The sequence below is a fragment of the Brienomyrus brachyistius genome, chromosome 1 (genome assembly GCF_023856365.1).
Source record: "Brienomyrus brachyistius isolate T26 chromosome 1, BBRACH_0.4, whole genome shotgun sequence".
In the NCBI taxonomy this organism is placed as follows: Eukaryota; Metazoa; Chordata; class Actinopteri; order Osteoglossiformes; family Mormyridae; genus Brienomyrus; species Brienomyrus brachyistius.
The window spans coordinates 9,904,709-9,927,923 of record NC_064533.1 but is presented as its reverse complement, the minus strand read 5'-3'; the positions used below and the strand labels follow the sequence as shown (position 1 = coordinate 9,927,923).

Genomic DNA, 23,215 nt, shown 5'->3' with positions numbered 1-23,215 from the left:
TGACATATGTACGGAAGTCTGTAGAGGAGATGCATAAACCTTTTTTTTATTTTCGTTATCTCGAGATCACGACTTATTTTTTTCTTATTTTTTAAGCCGACATCTTTAAAACATCAGACTCTCCAGCTGGTTGGTAATGAAATTGACTACTCGTTCAGGTTCACTATAATTTCTCCAACGGCATATTTCTGATCCTCCTTCTCAAATGACGAACACTAATATGGCAATTTTCTAGCATCGACAGACTGTTATTTCCTCGTATCCATGATTCGGTGCAATATACCTCGATATTTACCACAGTTTAAAGTCTAACTTGGTTTTACAAAGAAGTGCAATATAACCACTTATGATATTGCTGCAATATACTTTTCCTTTATTGTGCATTATACTACGGGACCGTTGAATGCTTGAATCTGATTGGCTGACGAACGTTCTGAGGTGTGCAATTATTTTCAGATAACCGCACGGCGAACGTAGTTCCAGGCAGCTCTCTTGACCGCATTACAGTTCCATATCACTTCGCATAGTTAACTGTAATAACGGAAATTAGCATACAGTACCTATACAGCACACAGGACTAACAAAAACAACATGACAGACGATTTTCCGAAAGTAAATTTTAATATTTACGGTGAATATGAAACTTTCAACAACTGGGCTGCAGCAGTATTAGTTAGCCTAGTGTACCAACTTAAAGGCTACACATGACATTTCTCACTAGCGAGGTAATAACAGCGCTGCATCTTAAAGCAGACTTACAGTTTAGAGACGGTGCTTCAGAACACTGTTGAGGGACACACAGTGTAGCCTAATTCATACAAGCTCTCTCTCTCTCTCTCGGTTTCTCTTTCTCTGTGTCTCTGTCTCTCTCGCTCTCTTTCTAATAACTTCATTATTAACTGCATTAGTCTGCTATCAACGGCTCAAACCTCCATTGCCAGCTTTAAAATGACGTTTTGGAACTAGCAAAAGAGCCGTTGGATGAGATGCGGAAGAAATAATCCTACTCACAATAGCGATTTAAGTAGAAAAACCGGACAAATCCCTTGAAATAAATCATCTGATCGATGTCTTGAGGTGTGGCAACCGTAGTATAAGCGGAATAATTGACTCCGGACCGTTGAATTATTAGAAAATAATGCACACCCGAGGTGTAACGGCCACTCCGCTTCGCGTCGTGGCCGCATTACCACCTCGGGTGTGCATTATTTTCTAATAATTCAACGGCCCGTCGTCAATTATTCCTTACATATACACTCTTACTTTTCCTGTAACTTTCCTATTTTATTTTTTAAAATAAATGATTTATTTATTAGAATGTTTAACAGTGCATTAATTTGTTTTACAGTTCATTCCTGTTCTTATACTTATATTGTATTTATCTTCGTGTTTATATGTTATTGTGCCATTGTGTCATGATTATGATTCTGATTGGGACAGTCCACGATCTAAGTAAAATCTGATGCTTTTGTCCATGAGGATAATACTAAACCTCGAGATCATGGGACAGTGACATGGGAGATCACAAGGAAAAAAATAAGTCGTGACCTCGAGATAACGAAAAGAAAAGAAAAAGTTTATGCATGTCCTCTACAGACTTCCGTACACATGGTCTCATCTCGTATTTACGATGTTTCCCATATGGCTTGATAGCAGGGTAACTCCTCTTTGCAGGGGAATAGCTTTATCGCCCCTGGGTCTGTATTTAGCATCTTCTTTCGTGCTTCCTGGCTTAGCCTTTTAAAAATAATCTTCTTATGGGATCATCTTCTTTGTCCCGTGTTGTTGCAATATCAGATTAAGCATGCAAACGAAGTGGTGCAGTCGTTCATTATTATTCATTGTTACTGTTTATTACTGTGTAAATGTCTTTTTTCAGTTCACTGTAAACGTGCAATCTTCTTCCAGATTAAAATCTATCTATCTATCTATCTATCTATCTATCTATCTATCTATCTGATTTTATTAGACAAATTTATTTTTAAAAGAAGTTATCAGTGGCTGCATTAGCACCGTTTGGTCACTAGATGCCACTGTGACGCGATATTTCTAATGCTTTTCACTCACTTGTTTCCTGGGACAGTCATACGAGAAACCTGGCGATATGCTCTGCAGGTGTCTGTAACTCAGTTGTACAGTATTAATATTGTAGTCAGGTGGAGGTTACTGCCTCCTTCTGGCACGAGGGTAATTTTGGACAGAGTGGCCAGACCTATATGTAGTTTGGGACGGTGCAGGAACCCCTGGTTTGGAGAGCTAAGAAGCACCTTCAGCCTCTTCCTGAGATAGGGGGGTTACAGCAGTTTCTGGGGGGCTTGTTTGGGGTGATTTTTTCAGACCGGAGGATGTCGTTCACAGCCACTGAGGATGATGGAGATGGACGAGGTAGTGATGTAACATTAGGGGTAACATTGCATCATTTTTTTATTCTATGAAAAACTAAAGATCGATTTGCTGGCCAGATTTAATGAGAGTCACAAACATGTTGCAGGTCACGTAAGTAAAATAGATTATGATTGCGATCAATCCCCTGCTTACTAACAAAACGACTTCTCCGTTGTTTTGGTGTCATTTCGTATAAAATTATGTGGGAGGTTTATCTTATGAACTTTTGTGTCTCCCATGTTTATGTGTGAAAAAGGTCCCAGGTGTGTGGTGTGGAATCGACACAAGAAAGTGGCCAGAAACTACAACAGTTCCAGGTCCTGACAGCCCAAGACAGGAAGCCCAGGACCATTTTAAGAACATAAGAAATTTACAAACGAGAGGAGGCCATTCGGCTCATCAAGCTCGTTTGGGGAGAACTTAACTAATAGCTCAGAGCGGTTAAAATCTTATCTAGCTCTGATTTAAAGGAACCCAGGGTTTTAGCTTGTGCTACACTAACAGGAAGACTATTCCTTACTCTAACTACACGCTGTGTAAAGAAGTGTTTCCTCAAATTCATTTTAAAATGTTCTTCCGCCATTCTGCATGTGTCATCTTCCATGTATGACCCGCTGCCTTACTTCTGGTTGCCTGGCGATTGGAAGGAGAGTCGGCACCGGCTTGTCATCACCTCCCTGCTCCCCGGTTGTGTCTCAAATCCTATGAGTTGGACAGTATGACTTGGCACTTAGCCATCTCTCCTATTTGACTCTCCCTGCCGGCCCCTGGAGGTTGGGCTCCCCCTTTGAGTCTGGTGCCTCCCAAGGTTTCTTCCTTCTTGGGAGCTTTTCCTTGCCACAGTCGCCTATGGCTAAGTCACTGGGGGCTTTGGGTGGGGATGCTGTAAAGCACTTTGAGACAATGTAATGTTGTGATAATGTGCTATACGAAATAAATTTGTTGTTATTGTTGTTGATTTCCACTTATGGCCATGAGTTCTAGTATTTAAACTAATATTGAAGTAGCCATTTGTCTGAACAGCATCCAGACCTGTTAGAATCTTATACACCTGGATCATGTTCCCCCTTATTCTCTTTTGCTCGAGGCCAAACAGATTCAGCTCAGCTAACCTCTCCTCATAAGACATTCCTCTAAGACCATGAATCATTCTTGTATCCCTACGTTGAACCCTTTCCAAGGCAGCAATGTCCTTCTTAAGGTATGGTGATCAAACGTGCACACAATATTCTAGGTGGGGTCTTACCAAGGAATTATATAATCGCAGCATCACCTGTCTTCACTTAAACTCCACACACCTAGAGATGTAACCCAACATCCTATTGGCCTTTTTAACTGCTTCCCCACACTGGTGAGAGTGGGACATGGAAGCATCAACATGCACATCGAGGTCTTTCTCATAATCAGCTACCTTGATTCAGTGGAACCCATAAAATTTCTGTAATTTATATTTCTGCTCCCTGAATGGATTACCTTACATTTACCTACGTTAAATTTCGTCTGCCAGGTATCACCCCAAAGCTTCGGCGTGAAAGCACCTGAGTTGGGCCCCTGAGCAGGGTCCTTAAGTCCCAATTGTTCCAGGGACGTTTCGACTCTGCTATCAATTATACATCACTTTGGACAAAGCTGTCTGTTAGAAACAGAAAAATTTCATGTGCACAGGGGTGGACATGATCCCCTCAAAAACATGTTTGCAGTGCATCATGCTGACTTTATGTACAGCATTTAGTTAAACAGAGGGAACTTACAGTACAGCCTGCAGTCATTCTAGATGTGTTTCATCTACTACCGTAGAGGGACATTAGAGGGCGATCTTTGACATGGTATAAGGTCTGGTACTCGGCAGCTAAAATAAGCATCAGATTGCTAATGCTGGATTGCAGTGGACTTGGATTTTTCTTCTTGGAGTGGGATTGGGAAGAGTGGCGGTCTACCAGCTGATTGGGAGTTGTCTAAATTACTTTATTCCACCTGGTTGTGCAGTATGAGGTGTCAGAAACCTTGTAGCACTGCAAGAATATTACTCGGTCATAGTCAGAGCAGAACAACCCCCGCCCTAGACTGTCAGTCAGATTTTTCTGTGCGAGATGAGAGAGTACCTTCACACGCTTTTCCTCATTCCCAATCTCACTTCAAAGGCAGAAGATGAATCAAGGGTCCTGAAGTTCTACGTCAGTCCGTGCGATTGTATAAGCCGCGGTATTTACATATTTCATGTCATTCATATTTTCCCGGAGCTGCTGTTTGATTATGACGAAGAGCATCAGAGAAATGAATAGGCCAGTAAGAGACTCACTGGCCAGACTGCACGGCTCTGCGCGAGTGGATTTTGTGTGGGACTCTGGTTTCCTCATTCATCCTGAAAATGTGGTTTAGAGGGACTGATTTCTCTGAATAATAGTGGGAGCGGTTTTGTGAGTGTGTGAACAGCGATGATGTAGTTTGCATGTGCATTTATGAGTTTGTATCCTACGATGGACTCGCATCCTGTCTAGGGTGATACCTGTGTCGTTTCCCTATGCATCCTGGGATAGACTTCAGGCTCAATATCAACTTATAAACACTGGGTGCCTAAAATAAAAGGGTCAAACATGTTCTTCATAGAATACTTCTTATTTGACACATCAAAAGACTTTTAAATACTTCCATACTTGTTTAAGAATAATAATCATCGACCATCAGTGTCTTTTAAATTTACTGGAAAAGAGGAAGATGCACTTCTAATAAGTGTCAGGATTTACAGTGTCAGGTGCTAGTTTAAATGACACAAAAGTCAGACAGGACAGACGCCCTAGAGTTTGGTCAGGAATGACCCATGATTGAGCTGAAGAGTCCTGCAGGAGCCTCCATGTGGCTGACGACCCGCCGTCCCCTTTGATCTGTGGTAAAAGCAAAACACAAAATTAGACAGGAACAGGAAGACAAGCCAGACATGCGTGTCCCCCTGAGGTCACTTACCTGTCCACGCCATCAGTGTTCAGTCAGATTTCATTAGATTGTAAAATCATTTTTAATCTTATCTCTGAAAATGGACTAAAATTGTGATTTTTGGATAAGATGTAAATTTGCAATTATGTTTCCAAGCAAAGGGGTGGAAGAAGATTCTTCACTCATCTCTTCAACCATTGGCAGCACAGTAAGGTCATTCTGTTGTTGAAAAGCATCACGTTGCCCCCATGGTCAGAAAGCCCAGGGAGATGTAAGTGTGTGAGGCAAATGGAGAACTTTCCATAAAGCTGACAGTTGGACATTTGCTGTAGTATGGTACTGATTGGAGAGACACAACACCCCCCCCCCAACATTCATCAGTCACAGGTGGGCATGGGACCATGTCCCCCAAATGGTTTCCCTGGTTTTGCTCATTTACTTCCTTCTCTGACACAGCAGTGAGTGACACACAGGTTTCTTTCACAGAAACCAGACTCAGGATCCGCCCGCCACCAGAGGGCAGGAACTTCGTATTTAAAATGAGAACCTCGCCTCCACTTGGACTCGGAGGGTTACAGACACCGGTCCCAGTTTCCACTAACTCAGACTGCAGATCGAAAGTTGTCGGGTGCCTGGAGCAGCTTGAGTTTCACAGCATTGCATGAAACAGGAACCCAAAAGGCTCCTCCGAACCTCAAGAACAGTCATCATGAAATTGGTCAGCTTCTTGATCCTGGGACTCTGTGGGAATCTGAGCGAGTCCCACCTGATGGAGAGGATTCAGGTCTGTGAACCGCATTGCGCCCAGGTACCATCCGCCACCTCCGCAACCCTCTGCTACATCATCATTCCTGTCATGCTCTCTCATCACGGACGTCTCTTCTCAGATAAAAAGTTAATCATTACTGTTTGTTATTGATGCATTATTATTGTTATTAATATTTAATTTTGAACAGGTTTATTTCAGAGCAGTATAGTGTCACTAGTAAATCCATTAGCTGAAACTGAAATTTCTGTCAGAAAACAAGTAGCGATGAGCCTCACCTGTAAAGAGGTGTCTGGGCGATATAGCATGTGTGTTTATGGTTGACGCCCAGTAGATTCTGGTGTAGAAATGTTCTGATCTAATCTCCATAATAAAAAGCAAGATCAGAAAAATGACTGATGCATTGTGGTCCGTGGGGGAGAGGAAGAACTTTTCATAACACGTCACATAAGCCCAGCTCTCTCTCTGCAACCTCTGCGGTTTGTGACTTTAATCCTACTACAATTTTCAATAAATAACTAAGACTAAAACTAAATTAAAAATTCTTGCCAAAATGAACATTGCTCCCTGTATAGAGTTTCCTGCAGATACTCTGGTTTCACCCTGCAGTACAAAACAAACTAAGGTGAATTGGAGTCACTAGTGGTGAATGGTGTGCGTGTGAATGGTGTGTGTAGGCTGTGGCTCCCCCATGACCCTGCATAGGACAGGTGGGTATAGAAATTGGATGGAGATAGAGAAGAAAGACCAGCAGAAACATTTAACTGTCGGATTGCTCCTGCCAAAATGCATGAAAGTAGGTGCAAGTAAACATGCAACAGGCAAAATCAACTCAGTTTAAAGCAAGTCTACATTTACTAAAAGCCAGGAAAACACTGTGATTGGGGTTGCTGTTCTCTCTAGCTGGTAGGTTCAGAGGTCATTCGCTTTTTAACGAAGTTCTTTATTAGTTTGGCTGATTAGCTCTAACAAGTTGGCCTTTCTGATTCCTCATTCACAGGGACTCCCCTGCAGAGAGAAGCCTTACTGTAAGTATCACTCACAGTGAACGTGCTCTGGTCACTGTAAAATAGGGTTTCACCTGATAGATTCTGGACATTCTCATGGTGACCAACCAAAGAATCCATAGATACTTGAACCCCTACACAGTGTTATCTTTAATTGCACAATCTCAAAAGCAGTTTATGTGACTTTACATAATATCATTTTGGTCTTCCTATCCTGTATATTTACTACGCAATCTTTATTCTAGAGTAGACTTTTCAAAGCACACATTTGCATGTTTTCGCTTTGTGCTACATTCCTATTTCCTCCTCTAGTTTTCGGAGAATAAGGTATCTGGACTTTACACTGATGCTTTGAGTAAAAATGACAAAGAAAATGGGGCAATCAAGTTTTCAGTGACTGTAAACAGAAAGCAGAGCAGCACTGCTATGCGGCACTTGCTTGGGAATAAACAGCATACAGTCAGTGTGTAACTGCTGAGCTTTTTATTCATGTGCTCTTGAATAATTTCAAGCAAATTTATTGCTTTAGATAACAAGACTACATTGTGCCAATAGAATTACTGCATTCCCAGGAATCACGCAGTAGGATGCATGTATAGGTTACATACTATGCTGTACTAAGGGGTGTCACATCATTCTGTAGGGATTACATATGCAGTACTACATCACACTGTAGTAACAGGTGTTACATTGTGCTGTAGGGATTGCATACACAGTACTGCATCACGCTGTAGTAACAGGTGTTATATTATGATGTAGGGATTGCGTTCGCAGTACTGCATCACGTTGTAGTAACAGGTGTTACATCATGCTGTAGGGTTTATGTACACAGTACTGCATCATGCTGTAGTAACAGGTGTTACATTGTGCTGTAGGGATTGTGTATACAGTACTGCATCATGCTGTAGTAACAGGTGTTACATTGTGATGTAGGGATTGCGTACACAATACTGCATCACGCTGTAGTAACAGGTGTTACATTGTGCTGTAGGGATTGTGTACACAGTACTGCATCATGCTGTAGTAACAGGTCTTACATTGTGCTGTAGGGATTGCGTACACAGAACTGCATCACGTTGTAGTAACAGGTGTTACATCATGCTGTAGGGTTTATGTACAAAGTACTGCATCATGCTGTAGTAACAGGTGTTACATTGTGATGTAGGGATTGCGTACACAGTACTGCATCATGCTGTAGTAACAGGTGTTACATTGTGCTGTAGGGATTGCGTACAGTACTCCATCACGCTGTAGTAACAGGTGTTACATTGTGCTGTAGGGATTGCGTACACAGTACTGCATCACACTGTAGTAACAGGTGTTACATCATGCTGTAGGGATTATGTATACAGTACTGCATCACGCTGTAGTAACAGGTCTTACATTGTGCTGTAGGGATTGCGTACACAGTACTGCATCACGTTGTAGTAACAGGTGTTACATCATGCTGTAGGGTTTATGTACACAGTACTGCATCACGCTGTAGTAACAGGTCTTACACTGTGCTGTAGGGATTGCGTACACAGTACTGCATCACGTTGTAGTGACAGGTGTTACATTGTGATGTAGGGATTGCGTACACAGTACTGCATCACGCTGTAGTAACAGGTGTTACATTGTGATGTAGGGATTGCGTACACAGTACTGCATCACGCTGTAGTGACAGGTGTTACATCATGATGTAGGGATTATGTACAAAGTACTGCATCATGCTGTAGTAACAGGTGTTACATTGTGATGTAGGGATTGCGTACACAGTACTCCATCACGCTGTAGTGACAGGTGTTACATTGTGATGTAGGGATTGCGTACACAGTACTGCATCACGCTGTAGTAACAGGTGTTACATTGTGATGTAGGGATTGCGTACACAGTACTGCATCACGCTGTAGTGACAGTCATTAGATTATGCTGCAGGAATTAACACTTCACTCCATCCGAAAGCTATAATGAGATCTCCACTGTTTCCAATCCCCTTCCAGCATTCTTTGATCCCTGCAGAGAAACACCAGCGTCTCTTCAAAGTTCCATTTTCCGCGAGGCCAACATCTCGACAGTGATGAAATGTGAACAGAAGCAGCGATGTTCCCTGCACCTCAGAGTCCACAGTGCCATGCAGATCAGTGGTATGCTAGCATGTGCCAGTTCCTCGGTGGGGGGGGGGGGGGGGGGGCGCTTAGCCTTCGGGGTTTGGTTTAGGGGTGTTTGGTTCGGAGCTCTGTCTGTAACTCTCGCAGGCTGTGTCCATGGCTGTTACATACTCTGCACCTTATAAGAATTTTACTCAAGCATGGTATTTTGTTCTGGAACTTGATCTTAAAATCGCCGTGAATAAATTTACTAGTTCAAGATTTGCATAAGCACTCCTTTTTATATTTATATTTGACAATATTTATTGTAAAAAGAAACATCAGACAAGTGTTCAATCGGGATTGGGGGAGGAACAATGTCTCTCTGTGAAACAACTTGCTACAGGGGCTTCCATGGCAGATCTCATCGCCTTTGGACAGGACACGCTTTGTTAGAGCCTATTTAGCTGCTAAATGAGTCTGCTTCCTTGTTTCTTGGCCCCCCAGGCTGTAGATAGGAGGGGGCAGAGTGGGGAAACCCCGGTGGCATTTAGCCCGCATGAGTTAGTCTGCCTGTCAGCCCTGCCATTTCTCACTTCCCACTCCCGGTCACCTGTACCAGCGCTTCCCCTTCCTGCCAGTAGGGCGCATCTTGAAATTAGCTGGTTTTTCCAGACGGTGTTCGAGGCATGTCGTTCTGCGTGACGTCCGTGGGGATGCTGCAGTCCTGCACGGAGCTGATATTCCCCAGGTCAGACAGGAAGAAGCTGGCCGGACAGCAGGTACAGGGTCCGCCCATGTTGTCTCCCCCACACACATGATACACCCACTCGCCAGCACACCTGTACACCTTTTTCACAGCAGTGCATCATCAGTCATCAAACCCTTTGTATACCTGTATTCATTTGCACACATTTTTGAGCCGGAGATTATCCTTTTCAGAACCCCTTTCTGGAAAATTCCAAGGAAGATTGTGATCTTCTTCAAATTAGCTTCCTCTCACCTTCACACCACAGGTGCAGATTCAGAGTGGCTGCTACAGGGTGCTGCCGGGCCAGCAGGTCGAGGTTACTCTGAAAACGGTGCCCAACTACTGTGAGCTGACCTGGTCCAGAAGATACCATGTTCAAGGCAAGAAACACGGGTCTGTGGTTTCCTGGTAGAAACACAGTGGAGATGCTCCTGTGGTATTCATGGGGCACCCAGTGACTGTGTGAACGCAGTCTGTGATCGCTGTCTGTGTGTGAACGCAGTCTGTGATCGCTGTCTGTGTGTGTACGCAGTCCGTGATCGCTGTCTGTGTGTGTACGCAGTCCGTGATCGCTGTCTGTGTGTGAACGCAGTCCGTGATCGCTGTCTGTGTGTGAACGCAGTCCGTGATCGCTATCTGTGTGTGAACGCAGTCCGTGATCGCTGTCTGTGTGTGTACGCAGTCCGTGATCGCTGTCTGTGTGTGAACGCACTCCAGAGAATCACTCAAAGCCCATATCTCCACTAGACTGGTGAACATTTTTGAATATTGAAAAGTGTTTGAAGAAAAAGCTTATTTTTTCTTATCTATCTATCCCATTCAAGAAGAAGTAAAACACAGCAAATAATGTTTGGCAGGTGTCTGCCTCTGATCTCTGTCAATGCTGTGTGGTGCATTGTAGTAACCTGTCCTCATATGTCTCTTCTGTGTGCAGCATTATCCGTTATGTCACAAAAATCGGCTGTGTGTTTTATTGCAGATTGTAATGATGTGGACCTGAGGAACAACGTCCCAGAATGCATCAGTAAGTCTTTAGTGAAAGCTGTTCATTCAGTTCCGCATAAGAAGATGTTCCCTTACGGAGGAACTGCAAGCAGCAGAAGCACATGTCATTCTATGAATTAAACTCTTGACGCAAATGAAAGCTTTATGGGGTGATTATACATCTCACGGTCAGCAGGAGGCTTTCTGTTAGAATGTGGGGAGTTTGTCTGCTGTGGGCTTAATGCTCCTTGTCTCCACAGCTGGAAAAATCGCGTACACAGTGGACACGGACAGGAAGGAGCTGTCCGTGATGGTCACGGGGATGCTGGAGAATGAAGACTACAACCTCCGGCTGTGTCACCAGGGTTTCGCCTGCAGAGGAGCCGGCCCCCACGTGCTGGTGAGCTGCTCACCCTTCTCCCGAGGTTGCCATGTAAACAGAAGCGTTTCCACAGAAAACTTCAGTGTGGAACTTCAGAAGAGCTCTTTGTCATTTGTCTGTGTCAGGTGTGCAGTGACCTTTACTGTCACAATACTGTGCTCAGCAAGGTGTTATCTGAGATTATCAGGGGATTAGTATGCTTGAGTGAAACAGGTTTGCACAGGAAACATAGTTTTCACTCGACAAAAATTATTCAATCACTTGAATAATGGAAAGAAAAACACCTGCTTAATGGGGAAAAAAAACTCTTTGGCGTTATCAAAAACGTGGATTGGCCGTGGGTCGCTGAGGACCAGGTTGGGAAACACTGACGTGTAGCAGGTGCATCAGAAGCATTTTGAATGTGGGGGGACACACTGGCATAAAACTAATATTTTATGTTAAATGTGGAGGGGGGGGGGATCCAAACGAACAATTTTGAAATGTGAGGGGTCACGTCCCCTTCAGATTTAATGCTGGCGATGCCCATGGTGTATAGATATATACTACAGTGTTACTCTGGTCAGGGTTTTTTTGATTCATCTGGTCTGTTTGACTTTTGCAGCTGAAAAAGGAGAACCCTATTAAAAACGCCACATTCCGGTACAGCAGACCTTTACCCTGTCTATGTATCGAGGTGAGGCCAGTTCTCGTTCTATCTGCACGTCAGCCCAGCGTCAGCCCTAACAGTCTCATGACCTGGCAAACCTCCTCTTTTCTCATGGTCTGCTTCCACAGGGATGGTCACGTGTCACAGATGCTCCCAGAGTCCAAGTCTGCCCGTTCAGAAACCGTAAGCCCGTTTCTTGATTCCACGGTGGAGTTATAGCTCTGAGATTCAAAGAAAGGAATTTTTGACCTGCGGTCCAACAGCTGGGCTCAGTTGGGATTCCCGGTTCATTCTGTTTGTTTGAGATGCCGTGGTACATCACTCTGTAACAAAATTCCATCACAAATTCCCTCACAGGTACGGAGGAGCTCTGGTCTGGTGTGACCTTTGACCCTGAGGGGGAGATTTTGTCGTGGGAGTCCTTGTGCGCTGTGGAGGCAGTGGTGACCTTGTGCCACACACTGGACGGGCACCCCTGCGTGGATCTGATCAACTCCACGCAGGTCGTGAACAGAAACAAGGTAGTGAATTTATCTCTTCCTCCTGCAAGCCTTTCAAGAGCGTGTTGAATCCTGTCAGTAACCTCTCAGTAACATGCTTTTGGTTATGTTTTTCCCCAGGTAGCCTACACCCGAGTGGACCCAAATCCACAGCTCTGCATGAAGGTAAAAAAAAAATGACCTGCAGGGGGTGCCGTCTGACCCATTACAAATGACGGACTCTTTATTAAAAAGCTTCTGGTTCTGAGAAGGAGACTCAGTCCAACTCCAAATAATAAGCACTCATGTTGTCCTGCAGTTCACCACCAGAGAAGGATCTTGGATTAAATGCCCCTTTGCTGATGGAAAGATAACAGGTATTATTGAAGCAGACCTACAGATATGGCCGTTTTATTAGGGGAACTGAACATGCATCACAAAATGTCACAGTATCACAATTTGACACTGCAGCCACAAACTGTCATATGAATCAGAGGGTTACAGCAGCTGACCGACCACCTGTCATTGTTCAAGTGACACATTCACTCTAAATAAACGACTCTGGTCCCTTTCAGCCTGGAACCTGGAGGTGACAGCGGGTTGGCACCAGGCCATCCTAACTTCCCGGATGAGGGCTGAGCTTTCCCTCAGCCTCTGTGGGACGGACCCCCTCTTCCCGTGCAGCATGCTAGCGTCTGTTGCTGTGGTAACTGCCATTGTCAAGCTAGATGAAGCCTTTTGTCCAATCAAACCTATAAGGGCCGATAAAATGAATTACAGAGAGTCATGATGGAGGAAAAGCAGTGATTTCTGGGAAAAGGCCTCCATGCTCACCAACCAAAGACCATTTGATCATTCCTGATTGTAGATGAAGCCTGTATCTCTTCTGTTTTCCCATAAGGGGGAGCCAGAGCGAGCAGTTGTCAACCTCACTTTGGACACAGATATCTGCAATGGCTCCGTCTGTATCCAGGTAAGTCCAAAAGCACCAGAGATCCGTGCAGGGATTTCGGGGAGCTCGTGAACACAGAGGCTGAGTATGTATTTCTATTTTGGCAGGTGAGGAGGGTCGACACCCATTTCTCAGTGCCCGTCATACGGTGCCACATCCAGTGTGGTGAGTGCTGCTCCTCTGCTCCTGTCATCCCCACCCCCAGCCACTAGAGATGTGCTCATACAAGTCCAACTACCTGTAACTACATCATGCTCGGGGCAAAATCACGATAACAGGATTTAACAATGGAGGGAATCCCCATTTTCCTTCCACACGTGATTTACTCAACAGAACCTTATTTAAGCGTAAAGCTGTGTGTTTACAATACCAGGAGCACTGGCAAAACATGAGAGTGTACCAGTATAACAACTCCAAGATTATTATCATCAAAGACAAGCAGACAAAATTAACATTTTGTTAATCTGCCAGGTATTTGTTGCGAAAGGTCAGCAACAACCATGGTATTTCTGTCTGACAAAGTGGGTGTTTAGATGCAAGATGGAACATATTTGTTCTACTTAACATCAGATAGCAGGTGAAACGAAGGGATTATGCTGGTAAACACACAGAGAAAACGACCCAGACTCGCCCTGCAGAGAGTCACCAAAATGGCGTAGTAGATGTGTGAGTGCTGACTGCAGCATGGGGGTGATGCTTTGCGATTTTAAAGTAATACATGATGTATGTGACTTAGCTTTTTAATCACCTGGAGTCTGATTTAGTCTCAGGTTTGTGTCCGCACACGGCGGCATGATTTAGCCTCAGGTCTGTGTCCGCACACGGCGGCATGATTTAGCCTCAGGTCTGTGTCCGCACATGGCGGCATGATTTAGCCTCAGGTCTGTGTCCGCACACGGCGGCATGATTTAGCCTCAGGTCTGTGTCCGTACACGGCGGCATGATTTAGCCTCAGGTCTGTGTCCGGTCACGGCGGCATGATTTAGCCTCAGGTCTGTGTCCGCACACGGCTGCATGATTTAGCCTCAGGTCTGTGTCCGCACACGGCGGCATGATTTAGCCTCAGGTCTGTGTCCTAACACGGTGGCATGATTTAGCCGCAGGTCTGTGTCCGCACACGGCGGCATGATTTAGCCTCAGGTCTGTGTCCGCACACGGCGGCATGATTTAGCCTCAGGTCTGTGTCCGCACACAGCAGTATCTTCATGCCCATTTTCACCTCTTGTTCCCACAGTAGGTGCTGGGTCAGTCCGGATGAGGGCTAACCATTGGAAGGTGGAGCAGACACTGGTCCTTGCTCTCTTATGTTTTTCAGCAGCAGTGTTGGCTGGCCTCGCAGCTAACGTCATGCTAACAGGTACCTGCGGCACTCATATGCGACCAGACTGGGACTGTGTCGGGTGGCGCATTGTGGATGTTGCTCATTCTATCTGGTTCAGTGTTTCAGAGGTGCCGCATGGGGGAGGCGTCCGGCTCAGATCCGGCATTCCCGAAAGGGCCGGGTAAGTCAGCTGGTGGCCACCGCGTCTCTGTGCTGACTCTGGCCACCCGCCACTCATCCGCCCTTCTCCACCCTCAGAACTCTTTTCGAAGGTGAAGCCCCTTCCCAACAGTGAAGATGGAGCTGACCCTAACATCCCCCACCCAGTCGGGGTCTTGGAGAAGCTGCTTGCCAGTCTGAGTCTGTCTAGGAAAATGGCTGATACAGATGGGCAGGTGAAGGAATCACGAGACATCGCTATCCTCCACCTGCCAGTAGGGTGCGAGAGAGAGCTTGACAGACTCCTCAAGGCCACGGGGGGACAGTCTCACCCACAACAGAATGGCATGACCCTTGTGCTGATAAACTGTGACCTCAGAGCTGGGGATCCACCACCCTTCCACCTTTAATCACGGGCAGATCAATTCCCATGTCACCAGGAAAAACATAAGCATTCCGCTAATAGTAAGAACTGGAACGTAAGATTGCACATAATGAAAAAACAGCCATTTCAAGTTACTATGTGATATTTTATCTGTATCATCAACATTTTATACATTGTATTGGTATCATGTTAGTTAAGCTTGCTTATGTTCTTGGTATTTAAACTTTACTATTGGGGCCCGATTCCGCTTTAGCCTTAGAAACACCCAGCGAGAGACAGCAGTTCCACAGAATCAGTTACACCTGCGTCACCCACTGCTCTGAGCGAATTAACAGAGGCCCTAAATGACTTTACAGGATGGTGGGAAGCATTGTGCATGCATGTGTGTGTGTGTGTGTGTGTGTGTGTGTGTGTGTGTGTGGGGGGGGGGGGGGGGGGGGGGGGGTGACACGGCCCGAAAATAAAAAATAAATAAATAAAAAGCCTTTTTAAATCTAACCCCTGTGTAAGATATTTTGAGCTATGGGGAGAGGAAGACGGTGCAGTTCCTGAAAGCCGATGCAGGCTCTCACTTTGCATGCTGGTGTTGATTTCCTTAAACACACAGAAGCCTGTCACGTTGTTCCTCTAATGGGGCTGCTTTGCATGTGTTTGCATGTGCTGCCAGACTCTGTTGTGTCATGCTGCGTCAGCTCAAGGACAGTGACATCAACGTGACGCCAGCAGCGCGTCTGGGTCTGGCTGTCCTTTGTCCCATCCAAGAAGGGATTAATGTGTAGGTGACCACAGGCTATAGCCTAGAGGGACCGCGCCTCACCTCAGCTCAGGAAAAATGCCGCAGCTTATTAAATCTGGCCTGCAGATTAAACTAGCATCCACTTGCCCCACCTGCTAGTCAAGGTTTGCTGCCATAGCCCTGCATGCTGATTGGTGGATTATTGAAACTTATTTCTCTTTCGGCTTCATAAACAGCTGAAGTGCCAGTGGAACACCGTCAGCCAAAATAGGAAGGAGCTGTAGATCCTGGGGTGGGGGTGCCGCGTCATGGTGCACTCGAAGAGGGGGGTGCAAGCACTCATGGAAAAACGTCATTAACGTGACGACGAGAGCACTGACGTGCATTAAGATGCCGCCCTGACGCCCGGGGATAATGTACAAGAAATGCAGGGGTTGTGAAACGGGACTCTGGGACGATTAACTTTTTCCTGACATGACTCATACTTCACAAAAATCAGCGGTGGATCGCAAGACTTAAAATCGGCATGTAATTAACAGATGTGGTTTATAATGTTCGGCGACTCACCATTTACGAAAAAAAACAGCTATTCAGTTTCTGTCTGAAGTCGTCCCAAATGGTCTGATTCTGATCGCAGTCTGCTTAACCGGAATGACATTAATGAAAACTTAAATGTTACCTGAATAAAGAATGTTTTGATTATGACCGTTCTGTTCATAGCGCCTTAAAGTTTTCTCCGGAAATACTCAGACAAGCTAGGGTACGGCAACCATCTATCTACAGATTTGTGGAATTAGTGACGTGACCCCGCACCAGGCTGCGCACGCCCAATGAATTCGCTGTTAATAGAGGCACAGTGTCACCTGCTGGCAACTCAAGGCTCCTGCAACTTGTGGAGAAATGTTGCCCCCTGCTGGGCCTCCAGGTAAAGTGCCCCATTAAACATTGATATTTTTTTGGTAACACTTTACTTGACAGGCCACATATAATATAGTATTATACTATTACTTATGTATTAATTAACCATAAACGAAGTCTTAATTACATACTGATCTTGTGTTAATTCATCATTAATGAATCGTGATATTTTATCTCAAGCAGTTACTATATTTGTTACTATATCTGTTAATTCTGTAATCCTTTATGAACTATTAAAGGAACTACTGAAGGTGCAAGTTGTGAATAACACAAGTAAAGTCCTGATCTCATTTTTATTCATCATTAATGAATCATGATGCATATTTTATCTTAAGTAGTGACTATATTTGTTCATGATTTGTACTTCAGTCAAGGCCGTAGTCATGGAGTCAACATTGAGGGGGGACCAAGGCCTTTATATCAATATATGTTTGGGGGGGGACATTGTGAGCACATCTGAATATTATAAAAATATATTTAATATAATAAAAGAAAACATACACAGGCATACAGCTGTAATACTGAAAATACCTCTTCAGGAACAGCATCAATATTTTACCTTATATACATGCACATTTCAATGCAAATGCGGCCATTTTTGTACATTTTTGTACAAAGCTGCAAACTAAAAAACCGAACAACCTTTTCAAGTGTATGCATAGGTACTTTTCTGTGAAGATGTACCATATTTCCATCTACAGTGATGTAAAATTAGTTTATTTTTACCTGAAAGTTCAAACAGAGTATGAAAATGTATGAAAAATTTGCTGTAGTTGTACAGGATTTTGCTGGTGTTGAACACTGAGTGATAGAGGCATTCATGAATTTTGGGAGAAGTGGTAATCGAATGCATTATGTATCAAAGCAATGCAAAAGTGTATGGAATTATTTCACATAGTTTACTGATATGGTGCATGTGTTAAGTGTTTTGGAAAATGGAAGGTGGTATTGAGACTGTATATGAGTCTGAAAACAAAACTCTATTATGCTAAGTTATACTATTACTTGCATTATGTTTACTTGGAAACATGCGTCTGTCAGTTTACCCATGCAAGCATTCCTACAGTAACCTAAGTTATCACGTTGCCTTAACACTCAGCTCTAAAACTTATAGCCGCAGCGTCAATAAATTGCTCAGTAAAATTGCTAATTAACCACGAGTTGGGCTGCATTGGTTGGCGCTCCAATTGTGAATCCACAGGCCCACTCCCAGTTAATGTTCTCAAAAACCTCGCTCGCACCGTATCAGTGTGCTATAAACCATTTTCAAACCTCAGGCAGCTCGCATTTTTGCTGCTTTCATAATCCCGCTTCATATTTCTGGACCAGTGACCTTGTACCCACGTAGCATAGAGTCTAGCAGTCATAACGCATTATGACCAGCAGGTGTCAGTGTTGGCCGGTGGAGAAGCCCGGCAAGGACCACCCATGTCATTCTGGGAGGCGTGTATATGCGAGAACAGAGAACCTGCCGAAATTCTCATTTTTGCTGCTTGGGGATGTGAAGCTTTATGCATTAAAGCAATGGATCACAGGAACACAATTCATCAAAAGAGCATCTCATTCCTGCACATGATATTTCAGGAAAAATCTATGAGATCAATAGTGAGGCCCATCCAGCCTCTATTTCAATCCAGGCGCTAAAAATACGACAGGCACAGTGAGAGTGACACGCAGCCACAAAGGGCCGTAGCGGCAGACAGTTAATTACCCGCAGCTCTGCGGTGACACACTCTCTGCATGATTCACATGCCAGTTCACGTGCTAGCACTATGCAGCGTGTCTTCCCCAATGGAAAAACATTAGGAGGGAGAGGGGCCGGCGGGATTCCCTGTGCCGCCATAGCGGACTGGAAGATTCCAGGGCAGTGCTATTCTGGGCTGGGAAAAAGGCCGACTGGTGCTGAGCAAACAGATGGGGTGACAGGGGGTGGGGGGGCAGGCTTGGACGCTGACGTCACGGGGAAGGTGGGAGAGGGGCTTGTGCTGATCAAGCTCTCCTGTCACACCGGCGACTTGTCTGTGCCATGCAGCCGTGTAGGTGCATCCGTGACTGGGTAGGGGGTCTGTACTGACCCGCTGCAAACTAGAACCCACAGGTGTGGCCTGGGGACGGGTAGTCTCTTCCTGGATTTTTCAAAATATCCATCGTCTAATGTCAGCCCTCACGGCTGGAAACCGATTGTGGTCGGCGTGCTGTGGGGAAGTCACTCAGAAAAGGCATTTCCTCCACAAACGCCGACTCCCTGGGGGGGAGGTTTTACAGCCGCCTTGGGACCGCACATGGCCCCAGCCACCAACAATGCCCCCCCCCCCCCAGCAGTTCTTGTTGTCACGTTAGCCACACGAATGCACAGTAACAAACAAGCCCACCCCCCACACGCCCTGCTGCTGAGCTTCACCATCTGTCTGGGGGTCATTTGGCCTCAGGGTCAGCCGGACAGGTCAGGGTGACCAGTGGCAGGATTGGCGGAGTAATGCAGATGGGGGGGGCGAGGCAGGATTGGGGCCGGCGGCTGCTTTGTTTACACAGCCGCCGTGTGTTAGCACACGACTCTTGGCACGCCGAGTGCAGCTGGCCGGCAGGGCCTGGGTAAGGCGCCGCTCCCCCAGGTGGCACTCTCTGCGGCACGTGGCAGCGTTCCGGCCACCCGTCACCTGGCAGGGTATCAGACGCAAGCCTGTGCCAGGGCCTCAATGGCACCAGCTACCCAGCATGCCTTGCGCCATGGCTGGCAGACCAATCGCCAGGTCACAGTGATGTGTCAGGAGCAGAAGAATATGCACGCCACCGTTAAAGCACCATGTTACCAGTCCCTGCGGTTATTTATTGATGGACATGTGGACATGTACAAAATGGCTATAGAAGGTTTCGGTTTGAGGAGCATGAGCCATGCAAGCTGATAAAGTCAATAAAACAGGGAATAACGGTAAACTGTTTGACCTTTGCATAAAATCTGATTATGGAAAAGCCATTTGTGTCTTTGCTGTTTTTATGAAATTGTCCCGCGACAGATTTATGAGCATGTCAAAGCAAGCATGTCGAAGCAACTGCATCAAAGCGAAACGCCTCACGTAACCCTATGTCCTGGCTGGCCTGTGGGCTTTGGGGGACGCCCTCACGCAGGGAGGTGCGTGGCCCTGATGCAGCGGTGTCGATTTGTGACTGACACCATGACGACAGAGGTGACATTGTGTGATGTGATGACATCTGAGGGCCGGCGACTCCCTGTGCTGCAGAAATGCATCGCCCGACGTCTCGGTGAACATGGACGTGTTATTCTGTACCCTCATGGCTGTACTTGGCCCCGCCCTCAGAGGCAGTGGGCGTATCCCTGCGGGGCGTTCATGGGCAGAATTTGCAACGGTAGTTAATTGGCAAGACATATGTTCTTCACTGACACTTTGCACCTTTTTATCCGCGGTTTATTGGTACCTTATAGGTAGAGAAAGTAATAGGTTCTGTGCAAACATCAAACTCTGCTTATGTCGGCGTTTGTGAACATGTGGGTGATCCCATCCCCCGTCATCTCATCAGAGAGCCCATGCGACTTTCCTGGGTGGGTGGGTGGGGGGGGGGGTGAATCCTCTCCACAGCAGGATGGTCATGTGCCAGTCCTCACTATCCCTGTTACCAAGACAACTCTCCTGGGACTCTGGGGGTTGGGGTCAGAACAGATGGCAGGCAGTAATTCCCCCTGCCCCCCCTCCCGACAGCTGAGGAGTGGGGGAAGAGAGCCGGGGCAATTACTGCTGTGTGGGGTAAGAATCACAAGGGGGGCACTCCATCATGTATCCCTGGAGGGGGAGGGGGTCTCGTACTACCATCACAGGGGCTTAATTACGCCCAAGCAGACAGGTGCAGGAAGTCACCTGTCACCCCGGTGCTGCTACCCTGCCACCTTATTTCTACGGTAACGGTGACCTGTCACCTGTCACACGGTGACTGAGGGGCAGTAGGAAAGACCTCCGGTTCACCCCCAGGATTCTAATGACACAGATTTCTCAGACTCCTCCCACTGCTCCTGCCCATTCTGGAGGATTTGAATGGTCTCCATTTTACGCCAACGAGCAGGGCACCGTGTTGGGGGTCACAGACGCCCTGCCTTTAAACCAGGAAGCATAATGAGGTCATTTGTCAGATTTACATCTTCAGATACTTCCGAACTTGTCCATGCTAATTAATCATTATTTACTGTAAACCCGAGTGCCAACTTCATTAGGAGGACCGTTCCCGAGTTACCTATCTCTATGCTTTCGTCCTCTTCAGTTTTGTATCCCTGTCTTGGCCCACAGTGCGCCATCTAGCCAGGATGCCGTGTAGAGTGCGTAAGGACACCTCCCGTCACTCCAAGAGAAGGACAAGACGGCATTTCAGCTGCCACAGGCAACTCCCTCTGCAGACGTCCCTCAATGAGCTACCACGGCATGGGGATGAAGTTTCTGGCACTGTCCGTGTTAGGCTACATCTCACAGCCCCAGATGAAGGGAAATACGTCCTTTCTCATGGTGAGAGTGTGTATGAGAGAGGGAGACAGACAGAGAGAGAGACAGATAGCGAGAGAATGGAGAGAAGAACAACAGAAAGAGGGGGGTGAGAGATAGAGAGAGAGATCAACAGACAGGACAGACAGAGGGAGAAATGGAGAGGACAGGTAAAAAAAAGAGGGTGTGTGTGTGTGTGAGAGAGAGAGAGAGAGAGAGAGATACTGAGATTTTGAAATCCTGTGTAATGAGTCACAGGAACATTGTGATTGGCAGACAAACAGTCTCCCCAGGTAAACCCTAACCTTGCTATATATTATACCCCACGAACAGACTCATGTGCTGGTGTGACACAGCACTCCCCCCCCCCCTCCCCCGCCCCCAAACACTGAACCTGTGATTGTATCCAGTTTATTTATTTAATTTTATTTATCCTTTATTTTACCAGGAAGCTTCCACTGAGATACAATATCTCTTCTTCCAGGAAGTCCTGGCCAAGATGGCAGCAAATAAGAAAAAAAGACTAAAGTTTCATGTACATACACAGAGATGATTAATATGAACACAAACTAAAACACATACAAATACTCTCCAAAAATACACAGAATGAAGTTAATTTATATGAAACAATGACACTGTTCTTTAAGCCCAGAGTTTTGAGATTTTTAAACACATTCAGAGAAGGCAAGGAGTCTAAATTTAATATATTTTGTAATATGTTCCACTCATGTGCTGCATAAGAACAAAAGCCGGATTTGCTCAGTTCTGTGAGTGTGGTGGGAGGCTGAAGGAGAAGTTTAACTGATGAACGGGTTCTGTATGTATTAGTGCGGAATGTCAGCAAACTGCATGTGTACTGAGGTAATTTGCCCATTAAAGCCTTTGCAATAAAAACCAAGCAAGGCATCCTTCTAAGATGTAATGATGTCCACTCCACCATATAGCATACAGTTGTTCTCTATCACTCTCTCCAATTCATTCTTTCACCCTTTGTATTTGGGCTCAGCTGCTAATTGAAACATTTGTGGGGAGCAGGGGTAGTTGGGGTCCTCTAGGTGAATAAAAAGAGAATGTGGTGATTTTAATCACCTCCCCTCCCAAGCCGGAGTGCCAGACCGATACTGTTCTTTCCCTGATCAGCAAAGTCGCAACCGAAACGGCCTAGATATCTTTTTCACGTTTCCTTTACTCATCACTGCGGTTCAGAGTTTTCGGTCGAACCTCAATATACACAAATAATCCTGGCAGCTCTGTAGCTGCCAGTGGCTGGGTTTGCCCAATCACGTCAGGTCAGGTCAGGTCAGGTCAGGTTGGGGAGCATGCATTGGTATAGGGCGATGTGGCACCCACCACATAATGAAACACCTTGGGATCCCAGTTGGCGACCCCCCAGACCTACAGTACATGTAACCCAGTCCCACCCTCCAGAAATGGTCATCTATCTGTCAAAGCCAGGTGTTATGCGGACATCCCCTTGGCCTGGTCCAGCCACAGCTATAAGGATTCTATGAGCCAGATCCCACTCAGGGAATCACGCCACATGGCCATAGTTCTGTAACTGACGCTCCCTCATAAAGTCAAACCAGCGGTAACCAAGGGTCCTCTGAAGAGACACAGTACCAAAGGAATCCAGTCTTTATCTCAGCTCACTGGATATTTCGTAGCCATACAGCAAAACAGGGAGTCCTGGACTTTTGTCCTCTTGCAAGGATATCAGGAGCACCACGCACCCCTTCCCAGCGACCTCGTGACCCCCCATGCTCTCCCAATCCCTTTACTGACTTCATAGGAAGAGTCGCCAGAGACATGAATGTCACTGCCAAGGTAAGTAAATCTCTCAACGCGGTCAACATTCTC

The 23,215-nt window shown here is 45.9% G+C and overlaps 1 protein-coding gene and 1 long non-coding RNA gene across 3 annotated transcripts; both read left to right on the top strand.

The window, feature by feature from the left end:
- Positions 1 to 5,884: 5,884 nt before the first annotated feature.
- LOC125751312 (uncharacterized) lies at positions 5,885 to 15,635 on the top strand. Of its 2 annotated transcripts, none has more exons than XM_049029984.1 (18): positions 5,885 to 6,100; positions 7,083 to 7,110; positions 9,072 to 9,215; positions 9,834 to 9,940; positions 10,175 to 10,289; positions 10,889 to 10,933; positions 11,154 to 11,293; positions 11,880 to 11,951; positions 12,053 to 12,107; positions 12,282 to 12,445; positions 12,545 to 12,589; positions 12,723 to 12,780; positions 12,979 to 13,109; positions 13,305 to 13,376; positions 13,463 to 13,520; positions 14,590 to 14,712; positions 14,795 to 14,857; positions 14,935 to 15,635. In XM_049029984.1, exons 1-18 carry the CDS (start codon positions 5,978 to 5,980, stop codon positions 15,243 to 15,245), a joined length of 1,854 nt encoding a protein of 617 aa, XP_048885941.1. In that variant the 5' UTR covers positions 5,885 to 5,977; the 3' UTR covers positions 15,246 to 15,635. The 2 variants fall into 2 exon arrangements, with proteins under 2 accessions (XP_048885941.1, XP_048885935.1); XM_049029978.1 differs by having other exon boundaries at positions 5,885 to 6,124.
- Positions 15,636 to 16,761: 1,126 nt separating this feature from the next.
- Positions 16,762 to 22,251, top strand: LOC125751325 (uncharacterized). The gene is made up of 3 exons (XR_007400593.1): positions 16,762 to 16,881; positions 21,170 to 21,382; positions 21,807 to 22,251. It is a non-coding gene; the product is annotated as an uncharacterized LOC125751325 (long non-coding RNA).
- Positions 22,252 to 23,215: the final 964 nt, after the last annotated feature.

Coding starts and splice junctions, on each gene's coding strand:
- LOC125751312 (XM_049029978.1), top strand. CDS start 5,978: ATGAAACAGGAACCCAAAAGGCTCCTCCGAACCTCAAGAACAGTCATC. Junction 9,216..9,833: donor CAGTGCCATGCAGATCAGTG/GTATGCTAGCAT, acceptor TGGTTTTTCCAG/ACGGTGTTCGAGGCATGTCG. Junction 14,858..14,934: donor GGCATTCCCGAAAGGGCCGG/GTAAGTCAGCTG, acceptor CTCCACCCTCAG/AACTCTTTTCGAAGGTGAAG.